The sequence below is a fragment of the Phyllostomus hastatus genome, unplaced genomic scaffold (genome assembly GCF_019186645.2).
Source record: "Phyllostomus hastatus isolate PE091 unplaced genomic scaffold, TTU_PhHast_1.1 phas_scaffold_129, whole genome shotgun sequence".
NCBI lineage: Eukaryota > Metazoa > Chordata > Mammalia > Chiroptera > Phyllostomidae > Phyllostomus > Phyllostomus hastatus.
The window spans coordinates 1,890,116-1,912,690 of NW_025334009.1; the positions used below are offsets into that span (position 1 = coordinate 1,890,116).

General features: G+C 62.1%; 1 protein-coding gene across 1 annotated transcript in view; it reads left to right on the forward strand.

The window, feature by feature from the left end:
• Nucleotides 1-1,515: 1,515 nt before the first annotated feature.
• The window catches only part of LOC123830605 (contactin-4-like), a 212,148-nt gene continuing 191,088 nt past the window's right edge, over nucleotides 1,516-22,575 (forward strand). Inside the window, exon 1 of the mRNA XM_045857008.1 lies at nucleotides 1,516-1,640. Within this exon, the coding sequence (XP_045712964.1) occupies nucleotides 1,586-1,640 (55 nt within the window). The 5' untranslated portion in view covers nucleotides 1,516-1,585. The remainder of the gene's footprint in view (nucleotides 1,641-22,575) is intronic.

Below are 22,575 nucleotides of genomic sequence, written 5' to 3' on the forward strand. Positions count from 1 at the left end.
TGCGTGGGTTTTACGAGACGGAGGGGACCTGCCCCGCCGGAGGAGGGGCTCCTTGAGGGCAGAGCTGGGGGCCCCCCTGTGGGGGTCCAGCGCCTCCCCGAGTTGTGTGTCCCACGAGCAGAAGGCGCCCCACAGGCGCGGGGAGGAGCAGGTGGGGGAGGGCATGGGTGGAGGGGAGTGGCAGCCGCGGTGGGCGGCCAGCCTGTGGGCGTCTGAGGGTGTCGTGGCTGTGTGTGTCCCACACAGTGTCCCAGGAGTGGTGGACAGACAAAGGGACACGTGGGCGGACAATAGTGAGGTGGTCGTGGGGTGGGGAGGGGAGGGGGTGGGTGGAGGTAGAAGAGGGGTGGGGGGATAATGGGAGAACGTACAATAAAAACGAACTATTAAAAAGAAAAACAAGATCTGAACTCATTTACAACATTTAAAACTTGGGAGATTTTCAAAATGTAAAATGACGTTCAACTTTTCTTTGGAAAGTCGTAGCTGCCGCTGTAGCCCCCAGCTGGCGCCACCCCTGGTGGCCCCCAGCCCTGGCGACAGGGACACCTGCCCTCGGACCCCAGTGGCCCGGCTCTGCAAGGCGCGCCCCCCCCGCCGCCCACGCCCGCGTCCCTCGGCAGCCGGCCTGCTCTGTGGTTTGTGGTTCAAAGCCAGCCTCTGCCACAGAGTGTTAAGGTTCCTAGCTGATGGAAGAATTATTTTGCTTTTTTTTTTTAAGAATTTATTTATTTATTTATTTATTTATTTATTTTCAGAGAGGGAAGGGAGGGATCGAGAGAGAGAAGCATCAATGTGCGGTTGCTGGGGGTCGTGGCCTGCAACCCAGGCATGTGTCCTGACTGGGAATCGAACCTGGGATGCTTTGGTTCACAGCCCGCGCTCAGTCCACTGAGCTACGCCAGCCAGGGCCAGAATTATTTTTCTTACCTCTGCTCCCGATTTGTGCGAACACCCTGGTAGACAGCCACTGGCAGGGGGTGGGATTTCTCTTGGCGGGCCCTGGAGTGGCTCGTTTCTGTTGTACTTTAGAGATGAAGTGTGGAACACAGAAAAACGTTTGAGCCGCCGGGGTAGTCATAACCTTCCCACACGTAACTCCTTCGGGGCCGCCGAGGTGGGCGTCGGCTAGTGCACGGGCAGCCTCCCTGCGGTCCCTTTTTGGGGGCGGGTTCCGGGGGGGTGGATAGGAGTGGGAACCAGGGACAGAGGGTCTGGGAAGGACCCCGTGAAGCCAGCCGGTTCCCCTGCCTCCGCGTCCCGTCAGAAGCTGCTCTCGTCTGCATGGGGGACCCGCCGTCTCCCTGGGCACCTGCGGGGCATTTGCGGAAAAGAGGAGGGCTCACGCCCGTTTCCAATGCGTAACCTCAGCTGCCTCCCTCCCCTTGGGGAGCCCCCGTCCAAGTGAACACTGTCGGTAGCCAGTAAACTTGAACCTGCAGGAGCCGCGAGGAGCAGTGTCCCCTGACGCCCTTGTAACGTGTCCTCTTCCCCACAGATTAAAGGTCGGACACAGCTTGGAAGCAGCAGCCGTCCCGTTCGCTTGTCCTTGGACTTGAAACGCCTTTGACCTCGGGAGCGGAAGATGAGGTTGCCATGGGAACTGCTGGTCCTGCAATCCTTCGTGTTGTGCCTTGCAGGTAGGGTGTCACTGTAAAACGTCCTGATCTGAAAACGCCGCTGTATTTCACACCAATTCACAGGGGGGCCCTCGCCGCCCGCGGACGGTGGCGGCGAGGACGCCGTGGGCATGTGCGTGCGCGAGCGGGGCGGGGTGGGCTGGCACGGTTCCCCGCGCCTTCCGGACGGCCTTTGAGGGGCTGTTTCCACAGCGGTGCGGCCTCGCGAGCTCGGGGCCCACGTTCCCCCGTGTTCCTGGTCCTTCTGGAGCCGTCTGAACGGCCGTTAGTTTGAAGACTGTTGTTTCGCTCACCCCGGTGCTCGGCGGCTCAGACAGGTCCCGGCTGTAAAGCTGGTGCTGCTGTCGGGGTGTTGTTGCCCCATTGGGGGTGGGGGTGGGGGGGCGGAAGTCAGTGTGGGGCTCCTTCAGTGTCGTTGTCCATGGCATCCCATCGGGGGGACGCTGGCCGTCTCTCCTCTTCGTGTGGAGACGCCTGTGGACCGGCCGGAGAAGGAAGGAAAAGGCAGGCGGTGTTGACCGGGTGGATACCTGCGGCCGGCCAGCCCCCGGGGCTGAAAACGCTCAGGCGCGCTCGGTTTTCCGGAAGGTGGGAGGCCGCCGGCGGACGTTGGTCCGTCCGTCGTTCTCGTGACGATGCCTCCTGAATCGAGCACGGCTGAGGGGGGCTTCCCGGTGGGGGTGGTGGGCTTCTCTGCAGATCTGTTGGAAATGCGTCTAGCTGACCTGCTTGTAATTCGGAAGGTCAAGTCCAGGAGGGAAGCCTGGGATATATTTGCATCTTTACAACCCAAAACGTGTGTTCTCGCAAACAGGGTCGCTGAGTGCCGACCCCGCAAGCAGCCGCCCGCTCTGTGGCGGGACCTGGGGGTGCGCTCCTGAGCGAGGCGGGCAGTCCCCGCCCTCCGACAGCTGGGCCAGCGGAGTTCCAGGCCATGTGGGCTGCCAGTGGGGCAGGGCAAACCGGTCACTGTTGCCCCTGGCGCAGTCAGGGGCAGCCCCAGCCAACCTGCAGGGGGCCCTGCCCCGGGCCGACACGGTGCTGGGCCTTGGGGACCGCGCCTGCTTTTACTGTCTCTCGGGCACGGAGAAGTTCCAGTGTGTGTTTTCACGCACAGGCATGGGACGACAAATACCGTCACCGAGGCATGGCGGCGTGCAGAGCCCAGCCAAGGTCACCGGGCCGGGCAGAGGAAGTGCTAATGGGACTCAGACTGAGGCAGGCAAACCCCAGGGTCCGAGCTTGACCGTCACGCCTACGACGCTTCTGCTGTCTTGTTGACTCGCACTGTTCACAGCCGCAAACTCACCCTCGACATGTCGGTTTCCGTCCTCCCTGTGTTTTGAGATGTGAGCTCTCTGTCCCCTGTTGACCTTGTAACACCCTACCCTCCGGTCCTGAGCTTCCTGTCCTAGCTGAGTCCCCCATCGTGGGCACGTGGGCACACGCCTCCTTTAGAGATGTCAATTCTCTCCGCCCTCTGGTCAGACACGGCGGAATCTTCTGGCACCGGCAGTGAGGCCTGGGCTGTCTGTGCGGCTGCTCTTCTGGGCTCCCCATGCACTTGACCCCCCCCTCCGAAACTAAGCCTCCACCGAGACATCTCAGGATGCCGGGAGAAGCACGCCCCCTGAAAGCATCGTGCAGCGGATCCAATTCTCAGCACTCGGTTGCTGCAGTGTGTCTGTTGTCTCAGCCACCGTGCTGAGTGAATGAATACGCAGAAGCCGAAGGGCTGGAAACCAAGCAAGTCATTAACCCCCCTCAGTCGTGTTTGGGAAACCTCGGGATCCTCATCTGAGACCTGTGCCTGCATCTCACGTCACGCAGCTTTCGGTCGGGGCATCAGTCCGTGCCGGTTTCCGTGAATGCCCTTTTGTGGGAGCTGCTGTGAGTGGCATTGATATTCTCTCGCCAGATGCCTCCTTCAGCGTGGGTAGAGTCAGGCCTTAATTAATGTTTTTGTTTCCTTGCTATTTGTCTTGATTTCATTAATCTACACAGCACTCGGCACGCTGAATTTTGAACAGATTTCTCCCCGCTCAGGGTTTTGCTCGTCTATCCTGCCTTCGCCACACACGCGTGAGTTTTCTGCGAGGAAGATGAGTGTGTCTATTATGTTTACCGTAATTAGTGAATGCAAATGCGCCTCTCCGTGAATAGACTCGATGGTGCGAATGTGCGATCCGGCCCCTCCCACGAGGGAGGGACGCACCTTGGAAGCCTGCAGGTGGTGTCGGGTGCTGAGCTGTCGCCCACAGTGCCATGCAGTGCCCTTCTCGTCGGCCCAGTGCTGAGCTCAGTCTCAGACGACGGCTTTAAAAAGCGCTTTATTCTTCTTCTCAGTCGGTTTGAACCAGGAACCCCACACTCTCTGCCAGGTGGCTCACAATCACGTGGGACATTCTTTTTCCTTTTGTAGTTCTATTTTTATTTTTAATTACAGATGGCCCTTAGACTATTTTCAGGTGTACAACGTAGCGGTTAGACATTTATTCTTTTTATAAAGATTTTATTTGTTTGTTTGTTTGTTTGTTTGTTTATCTCTAGAGCGAGAGGGAAGGGAGGGAGAAAGAGAGGGAGAGAAACATCAGTGGGTGGTTGTCTGTCACGCACCCCTCCCTGAGGACCTGGCCTGCAAACCAGGCATGTGCCCTGACTGGGAATCGAACTGGCGACCCTTTGGTTCTCAGGCTGACCCTCAACCCCCTGAGCCCCAGCAGCCGGGGCAGGTGAGACACTGATGATTCTCACACAGTGGCCCCCTCAGTGAGTCCAGGGCCCACCTGGCACCGTACACAGTTACTACAGTAGTCGACTGTGTTCCCAGTGCTGTGCTTTACAAACCGGTGCATTTTCCGTGGAAAACAGAATGAAGGTCCTGTTTTTCTCACAAAAGTAAAGATGGGACCACCGGATGACCCAGTCGTTCCACTTCCATGGACCCAAAGAAGTCAAAAACCCTAATCTGGAAGAATCTATGCATCCCTCCGTTAATCACCATTCAGCTCACAGCCGCCGCGACGCAGGGGCAGCCCCGGAGCCCGCCAGCAGCCGGGCGGGCGGAGGAGACGCGGCACACTTCCCGGGGGGCACTTCCCGGGGGGCACACTTCTCGGGGGCGCACTTCCTGGGGGGAAAAAGAGGGAAATCTGGCCGTTTTCGACGACAGCACGGCCAGGCCTTGGCCTGAGTGAATGGTCAGAGAAAGGCAAGTGCCGTGTGATCTCGCTCACGTGTAGCCTCTAAAGGACAAAATGAACAGCCAGAACAGAGGGAAAGCTCCTAAAGAAACAGTGGCTTCGGCAACAAAACAGGGAGGGTCGGCGACTGCGGGGAAACGGGGAAACACACCCCACCCCACAGCCAGCCAGCAGGCCACCCCGCCCCGTGGCCAGCCTCCCCCCCGCCCCCCCCCCGAGTCTCTGCGATGCTTGCACGTGAATCTCCTCACTCCTGCCGTTGCCGCTGATCCAAGCCCCCGTGCGTGTAAACGCTGCCCAGACGAAACAGCCCCCAGACGCGGTTCGCGTGGCAGACCTCGAGGGCTCCTCTGGCCCTGGGCCTCAGGGCCGGTGTGCGGACCCTTCCTTCTGCCGGGGGGGGGGCTCGGTCGGCGCCCTCCTCGCGTGCAGCCCTGGACCCCGGGGGCCCGAGGCCCCCCCGGGAAGTGCCGCAGTCACGGGGCGGACCCTCCTCAGGCACGTGGCACACAGCCCCTCAGGGGTCCCCTCGACACCCGGTCCCGGACACCTACAGCGTCTCCTGCGGCGTCTCCTGCGGCCTCGTCCTTCCTCCTCCTCTCCTGCCCCGGGACCGGGTCCCCGATGGACTGTTCCCAGGACTTCCCGGCCGCACCTCCCACCCAAGGACACACACGCACCCCACTTCCTCACGGGTCTCCAGCAGAGCCACGTCGGAGACTGGGGGGAATCAGACGTGGGTCCGTGTGCAGGTGCGTGAGCCGGTCCCTGGGCACCTGCCCACCCTGAAGCCACGTCTGGGGATGTCCCGTGGGCCCTGCAGCCGGTTGCAGCACTGCTGCCCGGCCCTGGGCCGCTTCTCCTGCTTCCTGCCGCTACTGTTGCCCAGCTGCTGCGCGGGCCGGGCCCCTGTGGGTCGGCTTTGCCGCCTCCATATAACGCGGGGCGTGAGTGGCACAGCTCTAAACACGGGCAGCCGGGGCCCGGCAGCGGGCTGTCCACTGGGTGCACGCGGGCACACCTGGAAAGAAAGAATAAAATGGCGGGTCCACAGGTCACGCGCAGCCGGGGGCGTGAAGACGTTCACGCCCTCCGACCGTGGGAGCACAGCCACCCACTGTTAGTATTCCTGGCCGACCGTGGCGGCAGGGCGCCCAGCTGGGCCCCACCTCCGGGCACGGTGACTGCCCGCACCAGTGGCCTCTCCGTGACAAGGCGCACCCTCTCCGAACACAGGCACTCTGCCGACTTCCTCCCAGAACCCACGCCGGGGCTCCAGTGCGCCCGGGGGTGGCGGGGGGCGGGGGCAGTGGGGCAGAGCCCTCGGGATTCAGGACGTGCGCTGGGACTGCAGCGGGCTGTCGGGGGTTCCGGCGTATTCCAGGATCACATGCTCGGTGCGAGCTCCCTGCTCGTCGTGCGCAGAACCGACCGCGTGAGCACAGTCTTCCCGCTTCCTGAGACGCCCCGCACAGCTCAGGCCCAGCCCGACACGCCCCTCGCCCAGGGCGCGTGCAGCCCCCCGGCAGCAGCGGCGGGGGGAGCACACAGGCAGGACTTCCCGCCCGGCCCTGCCACTCAGCAAGTGCCGTGTTTCACTTCCCACGATTCTCCTGTTTGTTCCCGAGAGTAAACAGAGGAACAGGCAGTATTCAAATACTTCACAGTTCCAGGCGGATATTAAACCTTGTTCTGCCTCTGTTCTTGCAAAAGTAACAAGTTTTCAACTAAGGCCCACAGCGAGAGCTGGGTAAATGTCAGTCCTCCCGTGACGACAACAGCAGCGCCCAGCCCCAGGGCGGTCTCTCCCCGCACTGTCCCTCCTCCCCAGAGAGGGGCTCGCGGCGCAGCCCCGGCCCAGCCGCCGGCGCCACGGCGGGCACGCCCGGTGTCCCGCGCTGTGTTGGGACCACTCTGTGACGTGCGGGCGGAGCAGGAGGAAGCCTTAGCGGGAAGAGGACCAGTAACCACACCACGAAAGCAGTGACTGCAGAGATTAAAACTCAGGGGAAAAGTGGGGAGAAAATCCCCAGAAAATAATAAACAGCGCATCTCAATTTAAGTATTTAAGTACACTTCACGGCGGGAAAACATTCACCAGTGACGGAGACGTCGAGGGGCACAGAGAAAGAGGCAGCGAGCTGAGTCCCCGAGGCGCGGCGACGCAGCCCCGCCGTGCAGACCCGTGTTACTAGAAAGATTCCATTGGAGCGCTCCCCCAGAGCACGGCCACTAAGGGCCTCGGTAGGCGTGCTCAGCCAAGCTGGGTGCCTTCCCTATAAATGAACCTCCCTCACGAAAGCGTCTAGGACAGGCCGTATCCTGGAGGAAACATGACTGCGCTCCCGTGAGTGAATGAGTCAGGAAGGGGGGGAAACCAGGCGAGCGAAAACGCGGACACGAGAGGCGTCGCTCTCGGCTCGTGTGATGAGCCTCTGCCGAAAGGTGGCTCGGTGTCGCCCCTCCCGGCCGGAGGACGGCAGGTCTGGAAGAGCCTGTGTGTCTCAGCCCAGGCCAGGGCCGCCCCCATAGGCAGGGGCAGCAGGGCGCCCGGTGGGAGAGGCGGGCCGCCCCCGGCGACTGTGGGACTGACCGCTCATCTGTCGTCCTGGGCTGCGTTTTGTCCCCTGTGCACAAAGGGCGGACCGGATGTGTCCCCTCCCCCGGGGTGTCAGGAGGACTGGGGGGGGCACCTGTGTTCCCTGCGCTCAGCACAGTGTGCGGGGCCTCACCAGCCCCGTGGGTGCCAGCTGTCACTCCGCCAGCCTGCGTGAGGACCCGCCAGTGGCCGGCGACACTGTCCTCTGGGAACAGCGCTTCAGTGCCAGGTGCGACAGCCCCTGTCACCTTGGCTCCCATGATGCCCACCTCCAGGACCCTCTTCCTTGCACCCTGGCACCCGCCCCTCCTGCACGGTGTGAAGCTTGTCCATCGGAGCCTACGGCCCACTTGTGACCCTCCCTCACCTTCCAGCCGCATGACCTCGGCCGCAGAGTGGGGACGGCGTGAGAACAACTACGTCGGAAGGTGCAGACCTCGGAGGGTTAAAGTCGCTGACGTGCAGAGCACCGGCCCGGAAACAGGGCCTCCCTGTTCGCCGTGGACGTCACTGTCACCACCGTCACCCGCGGTGGGGAGCCAGCCGGCCTCCGGCTGCAGGCGCAGGACCAGGCCCCAGGGAGCAGTGGGGAGTGCCCTAGGACGGGCTCCCAGAAATGGATGACGTTGCAGAGGGGTCAGGGACCTAAAAAGAGAAGGATCGGTGGGTCAAAATAAGGGATGATTTTTACAAGCATTTTGTCAGGAACAAAACTGGGAGAGAGGGGAGCACGCGGAAGCCCCCGTGTCTCGGACGGATGGAGCGCACTGGCGCCCAGCCACCCCCTGACAGGGCCATCACCCCCGTTCTCACTCACCCACTCCCCCCCCCCGGCGGCGTTAGCCAGACACGCCCCCTGTGCAAAGAGCCAGGCGTGAGGGGGCGGGGCCCTCGCTTCTCTGAGCGCCCTGAGTCCATTTGGCTCTGTGGGTCCGTAAAACACTTGCTGAGCAAGCCGTTCGCTGGGCCTGGTGGCAGCTGGAGACGCCTCCGGCGATGAAGGCAGAGCGTGGAGTCCTGAGCGCCTCTGTGCCGGAGACAGCGCCAGCTCCTTGCACCCGTCTCCCACAAACCTCCCAGCTGCCCTTTTCCTGGAAGGGGGGCCCCCTGAGCTGCCTGAGGGCTCGGGCTGCACAGGTCAAAGGCAGTACTTGACCTTGAGTCTCTCTGGCTCTGAGGCCTGGGCCTGTCACTGTCAGGCTGTGACGTGTGCGGGCAGCAGCACCTGTTCCCAGGGTGTGGCTCCCCCTGGGAGGCCCTGGGGGACGCCACCTGCTACCTCATCAGAGATGCAGGTGCCCCGGCCCAGCCCGGCAGAACCCGAATCTCTGCAGGGGATCCCCAGTCTGGGTGTGCACGAACCCTCCGGGGGACTCAGAGGCTCGTGAGAGCGTGAGAACCACACCGACCGAGCGCTCCGAGAGGCGAGGACAGCAGACACCGATATCGTCCACCATTACACAGGGGACCTGGGGTGACCGGCCCGCTCGAGGTTGGGCGGCCGGCCTCAGTGTCAAATTCACAAGCCAGCGCTGCCCTCTCCCCCGGCAGGCGTGCCCCCCTGCTGCTCAGGTTCGCGTGGCCTCAGAGCCCCGCCCGAACGCCGCGGGTGTGGAGGAAGGGCTCTCTCTGTGCGTGGGAGAGGCGCCCGGGGGACTGGAACAAGCTGACGGTACAGCTCAGCCTGGCCTCACGCCGGCGAGCCACCAGCGGGGCGAGCCTGGCCGCTGCCCTTGCTCTGCTTTGTGACGAGCACAGAAAAGAGGTCATTCCTTACCTTGAAAGGGAAAGAAAGCTGCCGGTGTGTTTGCAGAACTTTGGAAAGTAGAACAAAAATGCGGAAGTCCCCTGGGTATACAAACAGAGCATAATGACCGGTCGTTTGGCGAACAGTAAGTGCACGTTGCAGGGGAGCTCCGGGCTTAGACCCATGAGAGAACACGGGTCCCCCTTTTGCCGGGGGTCTCGGCTCGCAGAGTGATGGGGAGCCCTCCTCCCCGAGGAAGCTGGTGTCTGTGGAAGGAAGCAGGTGATGCCCAGGAGAGGGCTCGGCCCGCACGTCCCAGCGGAGGCTGGTTTGCAGGGTTCTCGTTTCCCCGGCGAGGGCAGCGCGGTGCCCCGCCCCCCCTCTGGAGACGCGGCGAGCGTGCAGGAACCGCCCCGTGGCTCCAGGGCACCCAAGGGGGCGGCGGCGGCTGCACACGCAGTCCCCGGGTCCGTGCCAGTGTCCTGGGGCTGCCGTCACACGGGTGGGGGTGGGGAGGGGGCACGAGCATTTAGACCTCTCAGCTGTCCGTGTTAAAAGTGCCTTGTGTGCTGCGTGCGTCACCGGTCAACTAAAACGGAGCCTGAGCGCTGTCCCCCGGGAGAGGGTGTGGCCCTCAGAGGGGCAGGTTCTTCCCACCGCCCCCGCCCCGCCCCCCCCCAGGGCGGGTTCGTGGGCGTGGCCCAGCACCGGCCCTCAGCCCCACGTTTTGGGAACTCTGGCTGCAGTCTCTCGTCCCTCCGCCTGGTGTGGAGTCCCCCCTGCGTGTTCGCGGACGCCAGGGGCTTCTCCTGCCGCCGCCCCACACCGGAAGCGCAGCTCCTGTGACCAGGGAGGAGGGAAGCCGTGAGCCCCCCTGGGGGGAGGTGCTCCAACTTGAAGGCGCCTGCCGCGTGAAGTGGGACCCCCCCCCACCCCTCAGAGCCACAGACGGAGACCTGGGGGGAGGGTGGGGCACGAGGCCACCCGCGCTGCCAGGGGTCCTTGAGCGGCTTGGGCGCGGCCCGCCGGTCCGTGCTCGCTGCCGCCCCCTGCTGGCTTCCCCAGGAAGCCGTCCCGTCCCTGTCCCTTCGTTCTGCGCCCGTGGGTGCCAGCCGGCTGGAGGCGCGGATTAAAAACCCACGTGGGGTCTGACTACCCTCCCCCCAGCTGCGCCGCAGGCACCTGCGTGGACAGAGCGTGTCTGAAGGATGCACGAGGTCACGCAGGCGGCCACGGCGACCTTCGGAAGGCTCCACCGCAGCGGGGCGGCTCTGGAACCGCAGAAGTGGGAGGAGCCAGCTCCCGCCCTCAGCAGCTCTTGGGCCTCGGGCGCCGCCCCTGTCCCGGGGAGGAGCAGCGCCCCCTGCCGGACCGCAGCCTCGCTGTTGCCGTGGAAACGAACGCCGAAGCAGACAGCTCCGGAGGAGCGGGAGATTCGGGAGACAGCAGGCCTCCTGTCCCAGGAACCGGCGCCAGGGAGGAGGCCCGCGGTCAGCCGCAGCCCCGGCCGCGAGTGGGTCCCTTCCACGGTCGGACTCGGGCTGTGCAAGGGGAGCTCTCCCCCAGGCCGGCGCCCCCCGCTGGGCAGAGGACAGAACCGAGGATGGAGGGGATTGATCGATTTGCTGAACTTCTCGGGGTTAACCGCTGTCAGAGCAAGGGGCAAAGGCTGGGAACACTGGGTTTATCTTCATCAGAGCTGTCATTTTTCCTAACACAGACTTGATCGTTCTTGGTACATCATAGCATGTCTAAACTCTTTTTGTGTAAGCGCCCCTTTTGTGCAAGTGAATCTTATCACTGAGGGTGTCGTAGTGGAAACTTTCTGATGGCCTTCGTCAGGAATTTTCACCGTAAAATAGTGGGGTCAGGCTATGCCTGCAGCTTGATCTGTGGGCATGTGAACCTGGAGATAAGACTTCTCCCTCCTGCAGATTAGTCAGAACTTTTGGTTTCTCTGAACACATCACCCAGTATTTATTCACTTGCTCATTGATTTGGTAACGTTTCACTAAGCGTCTACTACTTTCTGGGAACATCAGGGTGTTTGTGATGGAGTCCGTGGGTTGAAGGAGCTTCTCCTCCTGTGGGCTGTGACGCCGTGTTTCTGCCTCGCCTGCCCCGCCCGACTCTCGTGGGAAGTCCGGGGACATCCAGGGCTCTGTCTGGTGGACCGTCACGTTTCAAAGTCAGAGGCCTCGGCGGGGGTGCCGCCCGCAGCGGACCTGGCCACGGGGCTGGGGCTCAGAGACACGGTCAGCCCCGCTGCGTCCGGCACGCCCACTTAAACCGTGCAGGGGCCTCGTGATTTCTCGGTCGCGGCCCGAGCCCAGGACCCCGCCTCCTCTCCGGGGAGCCGTCCTTCGTCAGCCCCAGCGTGTGTCTCCCCGGAGCCGTCCCTGGTCCCTCGCCACCTCTGCGCGGCCTCCGCTCCCTCTCCTCCGACCCGCTCTGGGGCTCCTCCCTCTCCCCCCCACCCCCATCCTACTCCCCGGGCTCCTCAGTCTAATTATATCTTAGCTTAAAATACAGCTGTAAAGCTAATGAAACTGTCTTCAGGCTCCAGCTGTTCAGCTCCCTCCGAGTCGCAGTAAGCGAAGTTTAATTTATTTGTTTAAAACGCAGGCTGGTGCACCCACAGACCCTGGTAGGGGAGGCACTGCGTCTGCAGCGGAGAGAGAGAGAGACTGGCTGACCAAGTCTCGTTCCTGAGTCACGCGCCACCCCCACGGGAACGGGGCCGACTCGGAGAACAGGAGAAAAACGAACAAACTCACACCCGGAAGTAAAAGGGTCAGCGATAAAAGCACATCGGAGCTTGTCTGGGTCGCCGGTCTTCGCCGGGCCTCCGCCAGCCGCTCCCCGGGTGGCAGGTCACTCAGAGGTCAGGGACTCCCCGTGGGGCGGGTCACTCAGAGGTCAGGGACTCCCCGTGGGGCGGGCACACAGGAGGTGCGCAGGCGGGACCCCCGCCCAGTGTAAACGGCCAAGTGAGGGCGGGTCCCCGTCTCCTCCACATCCCCTTCTGCAGAGCCCCGGGCTGGACACCCTCTCTGGGGGGGAAGGCCGTTGTCCCCAGTGGCCCGGCGTTTGCACAGAGACCCGGTTTTAGTGACACAGACGCCTGATGGACCCAGAGCCCGAGGCGGAGCCGACGCCGCCGACCCCAGGACGCAGGACGCAGGGCCCCGCCGAGGTGTGAACGCCGGGCAGGGGGAGCGGGCCGCCGGCCGGCTGCATCTCACGCCTGTGCGTGCTCGCACGCTGTCTACATCGACCCCCGAGTCAGCGAGTGAGTGAACACAATGGGAACAAACGCCTGTCCTGTGTGGCGACGTGAAATCACTTCTGGACATCTCGGTGATGATGGGCGTTCCGTGGTGACCACTCGCCGGGGTGGTCAGCGAGCAACACGGTCACAGAGCCGGTCACTGGGTCGGACCCTCCAACACGACGTTGTGTGCCAGTCACATCCTGGCGACACCGGGGAGGAACCAGAGGCTATGAAAACATCAAAAAAATAAATAACGCAAATAAGCTCACACACAAAGAAATCAGCCTTGCGTATCGGTCTTTCCCCTCTGGGTGCTAACGTGTCCGATACCCGAGGACCCTAGAGTCCTGCTCGCCATGTGCAGCTGCAGGACCTCGGCGAACCCGCTCCGCACTCGGACCTGAGCTCCCGCGTCAGCGGAACGGCGGGTGGCGCCACCTGACACGTGCCGTTCCGTCCAGTCCGTGGGCTCCACGTGCTGCCATTTGCTTCGGTCTTTTGTCATCTCGTTTTCCTTACCAAAAGGAACATTATCACAGCCCTGTCACTTCCTATAAACGAGAAATAACCGTAAGATAAATATTCTAGCAACACATGGGTCAGAACCTGGCTCGTTCTCAGGTCAGCGCTGCCGGGTCCTGCTGCTGCTTCACAAACTAAGGCCGTCGCACGTTAGACAGGGTTTTAAGACGCGTCAGCCCATGCTGAGCCATCTTCAGTTCGGCCGGAAGAACTCCGAGAGAGCTCCTCGAAAGAGGAGCGAGTTTACTCTCCAGTGAGTCAGTTTTGCGTGACTGACGCCCTGTCTCTGTGAGATGTACAAGTGCTCTCGCGCACTGGGGTCACGCCCCCGCGTCCTGGGATGGGCTGAAGTGGAGGATTACACCTTCTGGCCCCCAGACGGGTGCTGTGCGGCCCTCCTGCCGCACCAGGCGCACCCGGGCAAGTTCCGATGAATCACATTTTTACGGGACCCTTTTTCCTTCCTTGCTTTTCAGATTTGAAAGTTGTGTTTGTAACCTGGTTAATGCAAAACTTCCTATAAATAGGTATGGACTAGGACACGTAACACACAGTAGTATTGTCTTTATTATTTAATTGAATAACGTTCAGAGGCTTTTTAAAAATATTTTTTAAAGATTGTGTTTATTTTTAGAGAGGGGAAGGGAGGGAGAGGGAGAAACATCATTGTGCGGTTGCCTCTCACGTGCCCCCTAGTGGGAGCCTGGCCTGCAACCCAGACATGTGCCCTGACTGGGAATCGGACTGGCGACCCTGTGGTTCGCAGGCCAGCACTCAGTCCACTGAGCCACACCAGCCTGGGCTAATGTCCAGAGGCTTGTAAGTACAGCAGGCCCTCGAATAACGCCCCGCTGTTCAGTGTCCTTCCGTTCTAACAGGGGTGGGACGCTGGGGTCCTGACTGGTGCGTGTCCACAGCCTGTGGCAGACCTGGTTGCGTCACACAGCATCTCGCCGAGTCGCGGGACCTGTGGGCGGCTGGACGTGAGGACTCCCCGCAGTGAGCACGCAGGCACCTTCTCACCTCTCCCCGTCCAGCGTGTCACACACGCGCGTGACGGGAATGCAGGGGCCAGACTCGGCCCTTCGGGGAGGCCTGGGACAGGGGCAGCTTTGTTAAAAGCCTGCGGTGCCGGCGAACCCTCGGCCAGCCGGTCCGAGGAAATCGTCCCTACAGGCAGTTGTTGCATCAGTCCCCTCCGCGATGGCGTCAGGGACCGTGTTCTTGTCCCTCCCCCCGCCAGGAGACACCGAGCTCCTGAGGGATTTTGGGGGCGAGCGGGGCGCTGGGGGTGCTCCGGGCGCGGCTCCCCATCGCCTCGGGCCTCAGCTCATCATGCCCAGGAGCCTACAACACCTTCTTCACTGAGGGCTGAGCTCTCTCTCTCCCGAGGGTGGACATTCGGAACCTCCGTTCTGCACGGCGCCCGTCCCTGTGGCAGCTGCAGAGTCTTGTTAACAGGGAGCAGAGGAGGCCCCCGGATACAATGTAATGGAGCGGCGGAGGAGGAGGCAGCGTGCCCCCGGATGCACGACCCTCTGCTGTGGCTCTGGGAAAAGCAGGCTGCGGCAAATGGGGTTTCAGTGAGCGCACGCAGGAAAATGCCCTGGCGCATTCGGGCAGCTTAGCGAGCCGTCTGAGGGTCTGAGAGGTCACTCACGGGGTGGCGTGGGTGGCTGAGTGAGGACAAATACCGGGAACACTTTTCTTCCCTCGCTTGACCGTCCTGTGCCGTTGGGGTGGGCTCTGGGGTCCTCGAGTCCCTTCCCGTTCCCTGTGCCTCCCCGTCCTCTGCCAGATCACAGTGGTCGGGGGTGTGGGCTCTGAACGGAAACTCGACTGGGATACTCTCACCTCCCCCGGAAGATGTCCCCCCACCTCCCTGGCTGCCAGTGCCCCCCGGGGCTCCGACTCGGCTGCTGACACCTGATGAGTGGGCGGCGCACACGATGAGACGGAGCCCGAAAGATTAGATCGGCCTGTTTCTTAAAAATAGGAAGACTCTCACAGAAGCAGAGGGAAGAGTGGGGGTGGGGGCAGAGCATGTGGTTAAGAAGCCGCTCGGGCGTTTGAGAAGCCCGGGCCGGCGGAGCGCCTGGCTGGGGCGCACCAGCCGCGTGTCACGCAGCCGGCGCCGGTGGCGAGTCCTCTGCGGGTGGCTGCGGACGTCTGAGTCGCACTTTCCAATGTCGGGGCGTGCTCCTTCTGAGTGCAGACCCGCGGTGAGGTGGGGTGAGCTGTGGGTTGGCGGGTTTTCCTCCAGCCGCACAGGGGATGGGATGGAACCTTGCCGCAGCCACGGAAATGCGCATCAGGTGTGCCCCGACGGCCACGTGCGGAGGGCTGGAAACACGGTCGTGTTTTCTCAGTGAAAACCCACCGTTCAACATCATGTAGCCCCCCCAAACACACACACACACACACACACACACACACATACACACACACACAGCTGCTTCAGCAGCAGCCGGGGGAGCAGAGACGACCTACGTTGACACCGATTTCACACAGTAGGGACACTGGTGTCGCCAAGGGAATTTGGCGAGGAGGAAGACGCCGCTTCCAGCCAGGGAAAGCCGCACAGAAAAAGACATTTCCTAGATTATCTGAACTAGGGATTTCACGCAATAAGGGACATTTCGTCTTCCTCTGTAAAGGAATCCGTGTGTACTTTAGGGGATACATACGGCAAATGGCCGACAGAGGCGTTTAATCCCGTCAAGTTCAACGGCAGCCACTTGAAGGAAAGAGACGGGAGGAAGGGCGGTTCGGGCGGCACAGCACACAGCTCCTCGCACTGTTGCAGCCACATCCAGCCTGAGTGGGCTTGAGACAGGAGAAGTGACCGACCTGTCCCCCGGCGGGTGTCACTGCGTGCCTGCGAGACGGGGGGGGGGGGGGCATTCCCCAGGGCTGGCCGCAGCTCTGTGCTTAGAGAGACAATGTTGCAGAAGCGCCTGTCGTGCTTTGTAACAGGGGGCTCTGGCCGCATATCAGTGACCTGAGTTTAATTTTTTAAATTCTCCCATTAATCGGCTCTCTCCTTCTGACCGTAGCAACCTGGTGTCCCCGAAGAGAGCCGCCGGAGTTCCCAGCCCCGTGGATGCAGACCCCAGGCCCCGTGGGAGGGGTTCTCTGCCCCCCCCCCCCCCCCCGTGTTCTCTGAGCAGCGAAACCTGCTCCAGGAGCCCGGCCCGCATCTGCGCTCTGCCCCGCACACGCCCACACCAGGCGCTGGCCGGGGGGGGGGCCCTGCGCATCGGCCGCCCTCCTGCCCCTGGCGTGGCCACGGGCCGTCTGTCTGGGGCAGACGCCCCCGTGTACAGAGAATGTGGGGTTCTGTGAGGGGGAGGGGAGGGGCCAGGTAGGCGGGTAGGTTCCACAGCGCGGGGAGGGACAGTGTCTCTACCTCACACCTGTGCCCTCAGCGGCGACCTCACACGGCGGCACACGTAAGGCCATGTGCACTGCACTCTGCGCAGTCAGAGGGCTCCGGGGGCCCTTCTGAGTCAGATTTCTGCCTTAGGGTTGGGGTCACCATGTAACCCAGGCAGGGGATGAGACGCAAGTGTGATATCAACCATCACCTTAGTTTCCCACCTACCTTTACGGGTGTGTCGTAGCACCCTGGTAATGGTGAGTAGGAGGAACCCCGGTTGGCTGCTGCAGAAGTCCGATCAGCCACTGGCGTGTGCGTCTGGCCTTCTGAAAAGCAAAGCCGTGGAGAACAACGCTGCCACGCCGTGAGTCTGTCTCACCAAACCCACCTAGACGCCCAGGCAGCAGTCGGAAAACAGCAGCGACAGACAGATTCTGTGCGCTTGCGCTGTCCCGGCCACGGCGCGTGGAGCCAGGGGGGCGAGGCCCCTGTCCTCTCGGCGAGGGGAGAATGGGACCAGGCAGTGTCAGCGGCAGCCCCGGGCCGCCGACGGCAGCACCACGAGGAGGCCAAGGGTGCGAGTCGGTGTGGCAGCAGGCGGGCAGCTGCTTCGGGGGCTCGGGGGGTCCCGTCGGAGGAAGAGGCCTTTCGGCGGAAGCCGGGATAACAGGAGCGTGGAGAGAAGGAGCCGGCCCGCGGGTCTCAGAGGTGCGTGTGGCCCTGGGCGCTGGGGCGACCTGTGCAGAGAGAGACCCTCGGGTGGCAGTGAGCTTCGACGGCAGGGAGCGGCGGGTCTGTGGGGGCGGGTCCTGCCGGCTGGTGGGGCGAGAGGTGCAAACAGTGGCGTTCACTCCCCACCCGTGGGGTGGGGAAGGCGCGGGAGAGCCCCACGCCGAGGGGTGATGAGGGGACAACACTGGGGGAGGTGCGGGGGGGACAGTATGTTGAGGAAGCTTCCAGATGCAGCCAGGAGGCCGTTGTCCAGGCAGCAGAGGGTGACGCCACGGTGGTCGTGGCGGAGTGTGCAGAGAAGGCACGGGTGCAGGGTGACTGGGAGAAAGGGTGTGGGGAACGGGCCGAGGAGAGAAAGCAGATAAATTCCCAGTGTCTCGCGTCACCTGCAGGTCAGACGGAGGAACGGTCTTCTGTGCTGGGCCGGCGGGGTTCGCGGGGAAAGGCGGCAGGCACAGTCGGGAGTTCCCTTCGGCCCTCGGGGTTCGAGAGGGGCCGGGGGGGCGGGTGGCCCCAGCGGCCTGGAGCTGCGGGGAGACACGGGGACCAGAGGCGGGGACACGGGGGCCCGTCTGAGCACGCACAGCAGGCCGTGTCCACCCGGGGCTTTGAGCTGCGGCCACGGAGCGTGCTCAGCACAGCGTGGCCACTGGGAACCGGCAGGTGCTTGTTTATGGAAACATTTGTCTTCGGGATTTGTCCACAGCACGGTTTCTGGGGAATTAATTGACTGCTCGTGACAACCGGCGCTGCTCGAGTCTCACAAGTTCCCCTGGAAGACAAAGAGAACCTCCTGGTGGCAGCCTGAGCTCACTTCGAAAGTTTGTTTGTGCGCTGCGCCATTTGAAGTTAGCAATAAAATCCTCCGCTTCTGCGCCATAAATCAAACCAGGACACAATTGTTAAATAGTCTATATCATATTAATTAAGCCCTGAAACAAGGCAGGCTTCGCAGCCATTTATAACGGGGTATTGCATAAGTTGCTAATCAATGAGAAAGGCTACCAATTAACAAGCCACCAGTCAGCATTTCGCGCAGAAGTTGGCGCCTGTCGGCTTAATTAAACCGCGCAGGTGTCGGGGACGATGCGGGGGAGGCTCTGGCTGCCGCGCTCACTCCCACATCTGTCTGTGCGGGCTCCGGGGCAGGTGAAGGGACCGCAGTGTCTTCACCCACGGCATCTTTAAAAGCCTTCTTCCTAACCGAGCTGCGGCTTGAAGACAGCCGAAGGACGTTCGTGAACTGTCACCCCCGAAACCGTCAACCCAGAGGGCTGCCCTCACAGTCCCGCCCGCACAAAAATGACTTGGAAGAGACCGGCAGAGAAAGTGCGCACTAAGCACCTCCGTCGAAGCCTCATCCCATGCCGTGAAAAACCGTGTGTCTTCCGTGTGAAACTTAAGGATAACTCGTAAATGGGCAGAGGTGCACGGTCACCCCCAAAATGCACTCGGAATAAGTCTGGGCGGCTGGCCCGTGGCGGTGTGGCTCCGTGGACTTAGTACTGGCCTGCGAACCAAAGGGTCGCCAGTTCGATTCCCGGTCAGGGCACACGCCTGGGTTGCGGCCCAGGTTCCCAGTAGGGGGCGCACGAGAGGCAACCACACATGGATGTTTCTCTCCCCTTCTTTCTCCCTCCTTTCCCCTCTCTAAAACAAATAAATAAAATCTTTTAGTAAATCATGAAAATACTAAGTGGACACCGTCCTCACCTCGTGAAGTGAGAACGGCTACACAATGTGTACGTGCACCGTGCTGGCCACGGCAGTTTGTCACTGGACTGTGCAGCGAGCGGCATGTTCCCCTTCACGATGCCGCGGCAGACGCAAGCCTGGCGGCGAAGGCACTAGCCGGGCAGCCAAGACCCGTCGAGATTCCCTCCAGTGCCCCCCAGGCCGTGGGCACAGCCTGAGTGGCCGGTCACGGGCATGGAAAGGGATGACGATCTCAAATCTGTATCTTCCTTTCGGAGGCCATTCCGAGAGTATAACGTGGTGCCTTGGGCAAGGCACTGACCAGTGCTGGTTCCCAGGGGCTGAACACAGTGCAGATGTAGGAAAAGCGTGTTTTCCAGAAGGGCGGGGGGGCTGGAAGACCCGGAACGTGTGAGCAAGCGTAGAAAAACACTCATGAGTTTTCAGGTCAAGATCTGTCGGAAGGAAGAGGAACCCAAGTGGGCGTCCGTGGTGGGCTGGTTCGGGTGACCCCCAGCTGAAGACTGAAGCCCCCTGAGACTGTTTGAGGGGAGGCTCTTCAGAGAGGGGGTTACAGTTAGTAAGTCACAGGGCAGGTCCCCAACCTGGGAGGGCTGGTGTCCCTGCAAGAAGCGCAGCGGGCCCCAGGGATGGGGACACGGAGATGGGGTGGCTGTCGGCGCGGCGAGGGGCACGGTCCCGCCAGAGACCAGCCCTGCGCTCACGGCGCCTCCGACGTCTGGCCGTGGCCACCCCACGCAGCACCTCAGCGCAAAACACACGTCCTAGATGTACCGCGTGCTGCGTCACACGGCAGCTTGAGCTAGAGGAGGAGCATGTGAAGGGGATTACGAGACAGAGAAAATACGTGTACAATATCACCCGCATATCAGGGGACGCACACAGTTCAAGGGTCATCTGTCCAGTCACGTGCCCCCGGGCGACGTTTCAGCCAAAGTCGGGGCGCACAGATAAGGTGGCCCCTCGGGTCACCGTGTAGGGGGTTCCTGTAAGCGAGGGAAGGGTCTGTGGCTCTGGGGGATGCGCCACCTCCCTGATGGGACAGAGTGTGGGCTGGGCAGCGGTTCCCCGTCAGCCCCTGCAGCCGAGTCCTGAGGGCAGGTGACATGCGTCCCAGCCAGCCAGCCAGGGGCCGTCTCAGCACCGAGGCAGCTGTCCCCAGCGCTGCACGTTCTGAGGGCCCAGCCGCCGCCTGCCCCCCGCCGCCCGCCCCCCGCCACCCGGCCTCAGAGCCTGTCTTACCTTCTTCGCAGGGGACCCGAGCCCCTGCTGGAGGACCCGGGCCCGCCGAGGTGACCTTGACGAGCCCCCCATGCCACTGCCACGTGAGAGAGGGCTGCGGGGGTCGCGCGGCCAGCCTGTCCCTGCGCATCACACGCAGTTCCGGGCTGTAATGACGTAAAGCAGAGAGAGCTTCATTTCTTCCCTCAATTCGAGGCTGAGAGCTGGGCCACTGTGTCACGGAGGGTTTTGGCGTGGCGGGCTTTGAACCCACGGACACATGGGTTTCTCGCGTGTATGCAGAAACCCAAGCTGGCGTGCAGGCTCAGTGCATCGAGAAGTTCGGTGTATCTTTCCACTGGGTGGGGCTCTGCCGAGGCCTCCTGTCCCTCTGGGTGACCAGTGACGACAGCGCAACCCAAGAAGACAGCTGCGTCCAGAGCGCGGCCCCAGCGGCCTCGGGGTCTGCAGCCCAGGGAAGGCGGACAGCCGTGTCCGCGAGCTGCCGGTGGGAGGTTAGCTCCGAACGCCACTTGGTCTTTAGCTCTTGACCACAGAGGCCCCCTCCCTGCTCGGAAGGGCGGGGGGACATGCGCCTGCTGTCACTCATCGGGAAACAACGGGAGGAACGGGGTTTGGGGGGGGGAGGGACTGGGAACACGCGTGTCCCGCACGCGGGCCCCGGCCCGTCGTCACGGTTGGTCTCACGGACGGAGGAATGCCCCCTGCCCCCGCCTGGCCTCGCTGACCTCTCAGCCCCACGGTCACTGCTTTTCACGGGCAGGGGGACGGTGGCCGGGGAAGCATGGAGACCGTTCCCCAGTTCTGTGCCGAGTCTCATGTAAATTCATCGGTAACCGTGGGGCCGTCTACCCTGCATCCGAGTAATGAAAAATGCATCAGTTTCACCACACGAATGTATCGGTCTCCACTCTGTAGTTAAATGAAAAATGTATCCTCCTCGATGGATACATACATTGACATTCAGCGCGTGGCATTTTCTCTGAGACGCGACTCTCCCCGCACTAGTCTGGGGTGCAGACACCGCTGAAGGTCTCGGGGCTGGGAATTGCACTTTTTACCAAACTCTCCCAAGCAGCAAACACATATTTGCGTCCACAGTGGCGCTTGTTTATTACAGCAGATAAGCTGTCCCCGAGCAAACGCACCCCTGGTCGTGTGCGGGAAGCCAGACGAGGATGTTATTATTTCTCAAATATCTCCAATAATTATAGACGTTAACACATTGAAAAAGAATTTTAAACTACTCTAGAGCTGGGAGGAATGAAGATATCCTCTGTCACTGCGACAAAGGAGGGACACGGCGGGACCCCTCTGTGCCGGGACGGGCTTCGTGCGGTGACTGTCTCCCTGTCAGCAGACGGGTCTCGCTGCGCCCTCGGGGAGAGTGCTCACATCCCCACGGGACGTGGGACGTGTCCTGACTGTGGACCCAGGGGCCGCGTTCAGCCGTACCCCCCCACCTGGCGTTAACAGCCCTTCCCTCCCGCGTCTCCTCCTCGAGAAGTTGCCTGTTGCGTTTTACGGGTGAGTCTCACAGCCTCCAAAGACACGAGCCAGCGCAGACGGAAGGGACGGTGTGTGGCATCAGAATGTAATTTGACACCAGCGTGTTTTCCCTTCATGTGCGCACTTCCCGCGCCCGAGTCCGTATTAGCGGTTTCAGCCGCACCCTGTCTCCCATGAGACCGTAGTGTGAAGACACGGAGTTCACGCAGGGAGAGGGGCGTTCTCTCTGCACACGCACACACACACCGTGTGGCCACACGGAGTGCCCAAGCCGCACGCTCTCGGGCCCGTCCCCAGAGCTCCGGTGCACCCTCTGCCGCTGAACCGTCCGGGAGTCTGTGGAAGCTCCACCAGGGGCGTCTCAGAGGTGCCCACGGTGGGGAGGGGGCTGAGCTGGAAGCCCACCCCAAGTCTCCCCGCTCCTGCCCCGCCCCGACTGCCTGGGCCCCACTCAGAGGGGGCCAGCACCCGCGAGGAGTGTGAGGACAAGGGGGCCGGTCCCCGGTGCTGTCGGGACCTCCATCACCACGTGGTAACGGGACGCCCCCCATCTCCCCTCCCTCATCCCTCCGCTCCTGCCGAAGAACCGTCCGCGTGTCTGTGAGTTAGACCGAGGGGCTGGAATGGAGGCGTTGGCGGGATGGGGGGGCCTTCCCCGGGGGTCCGAGGCCTGCCACCCGGCAGCGGTCCGCTCGCCTCAAAGGGAAGAAACGCTGGGAACCCTCCCTGCGCTTTCCCTCCCGAGCTGACCTGGAGACGGAGCGGTTGGCGGGACAAGCGCAAGCCTTCCTGACGCGTGCCGTGTACTGGGCGGTCTCCAGGCTCCCCAGTCGAAGCTCGTAACTGTTCGTTATTTTACCGCTGCCCCGACTCCTCCCATCAGCGGGGAAATCTGAGCCGGCTTGTAAAATTCCAACGGGACCCCAAGCACGGGGTTTTTGGAAGCACTAAATTTTATGAAGACTATTTTCTGTTTCATTTGAACGCGTGTGCAGCAGGAGGACGGCGGCAT